Genomic DNA, 8,284 nt, shown 5'->3' with positions numbered 1-8,284 from the left:
GGAGTCATAGAAAGGGTAACCGTTCTGTTGGGCACGATACCGGGAGTCATAGAAAGGGTAACCGTTCTGTTGGGCACGATACCGGGAGTCATAGAAAGAGTAACGTCCTAAAATCAAGCTCACTGCCATCAAGTCGATTTCAACTCAGCAGCACCGTGGGGCAGAGCAGAGCAGAACTGCTCCCGGGATTCCAAGACGAGCAGTTACAGGAGTAGAAAGCCTATCGTTCTCCTGAGACAAACGGGTTAAGGAGTCATTATGTCATAGGAGCTGTTCATAGATCTGTCTATTGCTTTGCATGAGAAACATTACCTATTGTGTAACACCAGAGCACCCCAGAACCGTCACCAAACTTGGCAGTATATCATCCACTCGGATGGTTAACGGCAAAGGGTACTCTCTGGGCCCTTTCAGAGTTATGTTCTATAATTAGCTTGCATGTCCCACTCTGTTCCCTTAAGGAGAGCTCTTTATGGAATTGCTCATTCATGTCTAGCTTTTTAATCATTCAGGCAGAAACTTAGAAACATTCTAACCAGTAAAAGTGTAAGTAAGCATTTCTGAAAAATAACTCAAAGATTCTCACAATTAGTGTCTGGTCACTTAAGAGTTTAATCTGTACAAGTCAACAATTCATGTATTGCTGTCTGAGGCTGGCCTATACTCACATAGTTTGCTTTTCTCAACAGTGTTTTAAATTATATACCACTGGCTAAATTAATGGCATTATCAATAGAATTACCTTATGCTCTGGGGATATGATTGATAATATTCTCTATCATAAAATGATAATGATATCTCTAAAATGAACTAGATAACAAATGGTAATTCTAGCCTCAATATAAAAACAATTAATTCTTATGACATGGCCCTATTGGATGCTCGCCCTCGTGAAGAGATAACTGAAGATGTGGGTGCTATAGCAAAGTATGGTGGAGAAACTAGGTGGTGCCCGGCTATTAGAAAGAATAGCATTTAGGGTCTTAAATGTTTGTCTTTAAACAAGAAGCCATCTAAGTGAGGCATCAAATAAGTCCACATAGAAGAACCACACCAGCCTGTGTTATCCAAGGATTGTAAATAACAAAGCCTAAGTCTGGTGGAAGGAAAAGGATCAGAGCTTAAATTATACACATTTGCTCTGCAGAAGGCTATGGATGATGGTGAAAGCCCAGAATCTATTTGCAGGGTCCCCACATAGATGAATGAGTATGAGAAGAAAATGTACTGAAATTGATTGTGGGGATGATTGTACAAATCTTCTTACTATGATTGAATGATTAGATTGCATGATACATGGTTATTTTCGTTTTCTTTACATTGAGTTGTAATTCATATTGAAGACTGCACCATTCTTCTTATAATCTAGATTCTCTGAGTATTTGCTTTATCGAGGTAGAGAGCCTCATCTTTCTTCTGCAGAGCAGCTGGTGGCTAAGCCTTTGGCTAGCAGCCCACAGTGTTCAATAACAGTATTCAATAAAACTATTCAATCAAAAGATGTGTCACTACCAGCTGCTCTGAAAGGGATGCCTTGGAAAGTTCTGGATAGCATGGGAGAAAATTGTGGAACAAAATTCAATACCATAAATAGACCAGGCTGGTAGTTACGCCGCGTTGAGCTGCTAACCGCAAGGTCAGCAGTTCAAAGCTACCAGCAAGCTCCGTTGGAGAAAGACTGGGATCTCTACTGCTGTAAACAATTGGAATCTTGGAAACTCAGAGGATCACTCTGCATGAGCACTGACATGATGGCAGGGAGTTTGGGGTTTGGGAATGGTCAGAGACTGTGGTCCTTAGTCATGGTCAGCGCTGGAACTGACAACCCCCCATGGCTCAAGTTTCTGCTAAACAATAGATGGGTCTCCAAGAGGAACACTAACAGAGGTGCACACACCTGAGAACAATCAGCCATAGGGATCCAAAGGGCAGAGTTGACTCATGGACAAAGTTCAGCAGGGTTGGGCAAGAAGGATGAATAGAAACAGGGAGGAAGTAGCATAAGCAATGTTACACCGTGGGGATTGCAATCAGTGACGTGAAACAAAATATGCATTGTTGAATGAAATCATTGATTTGCTCGGTAAAATTTCCCCCAGCTCACAATAAAAGATAAACCAAGAAGGGAACGTATCACAGTTCAGTCTTTCTCTACTATATTGTAATTTTTGGTCTAGCTGTACTGTTTGCTGTTCTTCAGGCATAACCTGGCTTCTATAACCACGAATTTCTTTCAACTAGAGTTTCAAAGGAGAAATGACTGTTTCTTATAAAATGATAAGGAGTCCTGGTGGTGGAGTGTGTTATGTGCTGGGCTGTTAACCACAAGATCAGAAGTTCAAAATCACCAGTTGCTCGGTGAGAGAAAGATGAGGCCGTCTGCTCTCGTAAAGCTTTACAGTCTTGGAAACCCACAGGGGCAGTTCTACCCTGTCCTGTAGGGTGGCTCTGAGTTGGAATCAACTCAATGACAGTGAGTTTGGTTTGGTTTGTTATAATTTGTTAGGCACCAATGGAACACAAAAAAAAGATGTTGAGAAAATTGTCATAAAAAAAATCAAACACTTTACTTAAATGTATCAATTAGCTTGTTGTCTTCTTATGGCATTTAGCTCCTGCCGTCTGAGTTCTTTAAAGAAAAAGATTCAACTTAATGTGCAAGACTTTATTTACTCAAGGATCAAAGACCTTTTCCAATGTTCTAGGGCATGAACACATTTAAAAGACCTTAGAGAACTGGGAGGAGATGAGCCAGTCAGGGTGCGATGTAACAACGAGGAGAAATACAACTTTCCTCTAGTTCCTAAATGTTTCCTCCCTGCTCCCACTACCATGACTCTAATTCGACCTTGCAAGTCTGGCTAGACCAGAGGATGTACACTGGTACAGATAGGAACTGAAAATACAGGGAATCCAGGGCAATGAGCCCTACAGGACCAGTGGTGTGAGTGGCGAAACAGGGAGGGTAAAGGGAGAATGGGTAAGAAAGAGGGAACCGATTACAAGGAACTATATGTGACCTCCTCCCTGGGGGACAGACAACCGAAAAGTGGGTGAAGGGAGACGTCGGACAGGGCAAGATATGACAAAATACCAATTTATAAACTGTCAAGGGCTCATGAGGGAGGAGGAGCGGGGAGGGAGGGGGAAAATGAGGACCTAATGTGGGGGGTTTAAGTGGAGAGAAAATGTTTTGAGAATGATGTACAAATGCGCTTTACACAATTGATGTGTGTATGGATTGTGATAACAGTTGTATGAGCCCCTAATAAAATGTTTAAAAAAAAAAAAGAATGGAATCAACATGGTCAAGATGCATATTTGACCTTCAAGCATCCAGGACAATGAGAAAATAAACTTCTGTTCTTTACAGAAAAAAATAAAACAAACATAAAAGACCTTAGAGAAATGCTGCTGGAGTCAATGAAGAACAATAGCACAGGGTCAAGATGCTGAGCAGAGCCATGGGTGGTCTTTCTTCCCCACTGCCCCGCCCTCCCCGCTGTACAAGTCCTTCCTATGACGTCATCATCTCTCCACTCCACTGAACCTTGCTCTTTCCCTCCCGCACTTCCTTTCCTTGAAATAAGCACTTTTGTCCACAGGAAACATTTTGAAAACCATGTGCCCAACTTGCCTCAGACAGGGTGTTGGCTCAGTCACTAAGTATTTTCTTATTTCCATTTTTATTTTATTTTATTTTTCCCCTGTGGTCATGTCAAAGACCCTTATACTGAAGGTTTTGTCGTCCAGAGAGTTAATCCTTCAATGTTTTGCTTGGACGCATGGCAGGAAGTGGGTGGGGGGTGGGGTCAATGATTCCTGTGTCTACAAATTAACTGATGCCAAGATAAGTATTGGCTGAGTATAGTAACGATAACAGAATTGGCTGCCTTGAATCCATTCTTTTCACTCTTGGCTTCTGACATCACTTGTTAATATGGGGTTTAGGCCCTTTGGCAACGCAGCCGGTACTTCTCGGACTTTTCCTCAGTCACCTTTGCATTCGTATCAGGTCATAATGGTTATGGCTAAGAATTCCACCAATATGTGTGGCATTGACCACAATCTTTCACAAAGCAAATCAAAGAATTCATCTACTCTCCTTCCTTCTAGTCTGTCAACTATAATAACATTTCTTAGTTCGTTTTCCTGCATTTGAGCAGTATGATATACTTTGCAGATCAGTCTCATGCACGTTGCATTTTTGTAACCTCACAACTATCCTAGCCCGTGCACTCAAGTATAGCACATCTTATTCCATATTTCCATGTCAGGAGCATTTATTAAATACATACTATGTAAAAGATGTGAGGGAATGTCAAGAAGGGCATGGAAAAATTTGAGGATCTTTTCATTCCACTTGTCCAAGAATGTTTGGAAGCCCTCTCTTCTTTCCCACCTGGACTTCTAATAGGCATCTCACCCTTCCATTTCCTATACTTGCAGTCTCCCAATGCACCTGCTCCAGCCACAGCTCCGCTGATAGGAACTCCAAACTTCCAGACGCACTCCCCACTGCACTGTTACCGTCCCCCAGTACAACTAGTCTGCCTAACCATGTCTCTGCCCCCCCAGTCGAGACAAGGGGAAAAATAGTACCCACAGCACATGCCATACCCGGTGTACCTCAGAAACACCTCCCACTGAGAGGCAACTAACTGAGCGTGACTAGCCAGGAGCTGGGACCCATAGAGGAGTGGAAGAAAATTTGGGGGCACAGTGATGTCTGTCTGTGCTGAGGCACTGGGTAGAGGGCAGTGGGGAGGGCAGGGTGATGCTTGTTAGAGAAGGGCATCCTGGTTAATGAGTGGAGGTTTGACTCTACTGGTCTAGTGAGAAGATATGAAAACACTTCCCTTTATGTAGAATCGCATTGTTCAATGCAGTAGCCTCCAGCCGCATGTAGCTATAAAGTACCAGAAACGTGGCTTGTCCCAGGTACATGGCTCGAGGTCTTCATAGATAGCAAGGGTGAGACGGGCCAGGGCAGCTCCTCCTTCCGAGGAGCCCTTCAGAACCTAAGCGGCAGCCTGGGAAAGCTGCTGTGATCATTCTCAGATTTTGAAGGCTTAGCCCAGAAACAATGTGAAGTGGGTCATCTTGCATATTGATTACATGTTATAATTACATTATTCTTGCATATTGCTTACATGTTAATCAGTGATTAGATACTTTTATTATTGGTTTAAACAGGTTATACTATTAAAATGTATTTCACATGTTTTCTTGTGAAATATGCATCACATTTCTATCAGACACTATTAACCGAGATTTTGTGTAAGTGATTAGTGAACAGAAAGCTATCATGTCCTTAAAGATGTGACAAGCGTGTCCGGGGTCATATCAGCTGAGAATGTGACTTACTTGAGAGGTTAAGTCGATTTCATTTCTCATATCTATAAATCCAGTACCTTTTAAGAAGACAAACTTTTGTATTAACTCCTATCTCTAGAGATGAACTTCCTCTAGATTGAGATAAAGTATTTACTGTGTATACAGTATTCTAAAATATGTAGGCATGTTTTACTTTATTCTCAAAGAAAGAGATATAATATGAATTTTGTCATATTAGGCTTTTTAAAAGTCAGGGTTCAAATTTTCTAGTCTTTATAGAAAAATATATTCCCAAAATATCAGAAGTGTAAGGGCCAATCAGGTTTTCCTGTGGAATGAAAGATTTGTTCTTTAATGTATGTTCTCATTTGGGTCTTGGCAAACAGGAAAGAGACAAAAAGATAATTCTAGTAACACCAAGGAGGTTCTTATAAGAGTTTCTGTGTATGAGAAGCCCTGGTGGTGTAGTGGTAACCACATTGGGCTGCTAACTGCAAGGTCAGCTGTTTAAAACCACCAGTGGCAATAAGAGACAGAGATGAGGCTTTCTATTTCTGTAAAGAGGTTACAGTCTTGGAAACCCATAGGGGCAGTTCTACCCTGTCCTGCAGGGTCATTATGGTCATTATGAGGCAGGATGAACTGAATGGCAGGGAGGTGGGTTGGTTGGGTGGAGAGGCCTGCAGTCTCAGGCTGGGATGAGAGAAAGGCCATCATGCCTAACTCTCTGTAAAACAACCATCTGGTCCTTCCTACTTTGCTGTGTACTTGGGGCGCTCGGGGTTTCTCTCTGCAATTCACTGCAGTTGAAAAAAGATTTCCCTGAAAACGCAACAATCAGTCAGTCCTGAGGCTTCAAACAATTTGCTCCCAGATATCAATAGCTACAGCAGAAGGTGCATTTTAAGGGGCTTCTTAAAGTCCCCAAACCCTTTGCCTTAGAGTCCTTTCCCGCCGAAAGCAGCCCTAGGTAGGGTTTCTGAGATCGCAAGTCTTTTTTGTCCCCCCAACAGACCCCCCACCTCAGGTATTTTTCTACCCCAAAAGTTTTATTGGGAAACTGTCACTTTTTAAGATTGCCGACAGCCTTATGTTTCCCCTTCAGAGCTGCTGATGGGCTAGAAGAGTGACCTTACAGTGAACCGCCTATGTCTGCATAACCTTCTATGCTCTCAGGGCTCCTTTTTATGTATATATTTTATTAAAACGTAGATTCTAATTCAGTATATCTGGGTGTAAATGCAAACTCTCAAACTGGAAAACCGTAGTTGAACCGGTTTGGCCTAACTGCCTCCTTTTCAGAAAAAAGTACTCAGCCACCCCCTGGCAGTAAAAACCGATTGTATTATAGCCCATAATCCTGGATAAAGCATTGGCATCTGCTTTAGCAGCCCCTCTAGGTCTTTCCAGTGCCCCCAGGGGGCAGTAGCATCTACTTTGGGAACTACTCCAAGGAGTTAACTGACTCCGTGTGGTAAGGAGGAGGTGATTTAGGAGGCAGGATAATCAAGGGTGGGGGAAAACAGACAGACAGACAAAAACACACCAAACCAGCAGATGGGCTTACCTTGTGCTCAGCAGGAGAAGCATGCACATAGAGGCGAGCTGCCAAGCCTTGCAAGGTGCCCACGCCTCCTTTTGCAGAGTTTACCCAGGAGGGATCTTCCACAGTGGGGACCAGGTTCCCTGAAATCAAGGTGAGGCCTGAAGTGTTGATGGTCAGGGTTCGCTCGACTGATCTGAAGTAGTTCAGAATGCCTAAGCAGGTGTGCTGGAACAAAGGAGGGACAAGAGCCGGACATGAACCCCGTGACAGGGACAGGCACGCAGGGCCGGGGCAGGCACTGGTAGTAAAACGAAGGATGGAAGAGTAAAATGAGCTGTGACTGCAGTGGTAGGGAGGGAGTCCCCTTGCCGGACAACCACGGATGGCGGAAGCCAACAGTGATGTGGAGCCGCACCCGTACCTGCAGCTCCCTCATTCTCAGGTGGCGCAGATACAGAAAAGATAGGTAGGCTCCTCTCATCAAGACAGGGTTCCTATCATTGGTCTCCGGCCCATCATCTAAGCCCAGCAGTTGTAGGGTCATCAAATAACTGTACCTGTAGCAGGCAGGTGAAATAGAATGAACACATCACATGGCAAGGGGTTTGTAAAATTTGCAGACATCAAATTGAAAGTCATTTTATCTAGCGTAGGAGTTTCATGATGGCTACACAGGGGTTGCAGCAATCAGTTCAGATACAAGAACAATGGTGAGGGTGGTGCAGGACTGGGTGGTGCTCTGCTCTGTTGTGCATAGTGTCGCTATGCGTTAAGAGCCAAGTCAACAACAACACTTTGAAATGTACTATAGGGGAAATGGAGATCTGATATCGGGCTCAAGTGGGAAGAGAATGCTTTGAAAATGCTGATGGTGGCATATGTGTAAATGTGCTTGACACACTGGAGGAATGTATGGATTGTGATACAAGATGTAAGAGCCCCCAATAAAAGTTTTAAAAATAATTTAAAAAAATAAATGCCCTATAGAATATTATATATTTTTATTTATCATTTTATAATATTACAAATATAATATATACAATTATATACTATATAAGTATATTGTGTAAATGTATAATATTATATATAATTATTTACAATTTAAATAAATGTATATAAATATATAATCTTCTTTCCCCCCTGTAGTGCATTTTAAAAGTGTTGTTATTGTCGATAGGTGCCACTGACCTGGCTCTCACGCACAGTGACACTGTAGGATAGAGCAGAACTGTGTCTGTGGATTTCTGAAGCTGTAAATCTTTTTTTAAAAACAGTTTTCTTGGCCTATACTTCACATGTCATCCAATTTAGTAGTTCAATCACATCCAGAAAATTTGTACAATCGTCACCACAATCAGTTTTAGAACATTTTCTTCATTCTTGTACTCACCATTATATGCT

General features: G+C 42.5%; 1 protein-coding gene across 1 annotated transcript in view; it reads right to left on the bottom strand.

Annotated features, from left to right (window-relative positions):
* Nucleotides 1–6,982, bottom strand: part of LOC123522212 — a gene marked incomplete at its 5' end in the record, with an annotated part of 59,274 nt that extends 52,292 nt beyond the window's left edge. The window contains one exon of the mRNA XM_045294604.1: nucleotides 6,905–6,982. Within this exon, the coding sequence (XP_045150539.1) occupies nucleotides 6,905–6,982 (78 nt within the window). The remainder of the gene's footprint in view (nucleotides 1–6,904) is intronic.
* Between the last annotated feature and the right edge of the window lie 1,302 nt (nucleotides 6,983–8,284).

Source organism: Echinops telfairi, unplaced genomic scaffold (assembly GCF_000313985.2).
Source record: "Echinops telfairi isolate 266 unplaced genomic scaffold, ASM31398v2 ScPeMD7_3533;HRSCAF=4204_0, whole genome shotgun sequence".
NCBI classification, from domain to species: domain Eukaryota; kingdom Metazoa; phylum Chordata; class Mammalia; order Afrosoricida; family Tenrecidae; genus Echinops; species Echinops telfairi.
The sequence above is the reverse complement of the archived record's forward strand: the minus strand, read 5'-3'. Positions and strand labels throughout refer to the sequence as shown.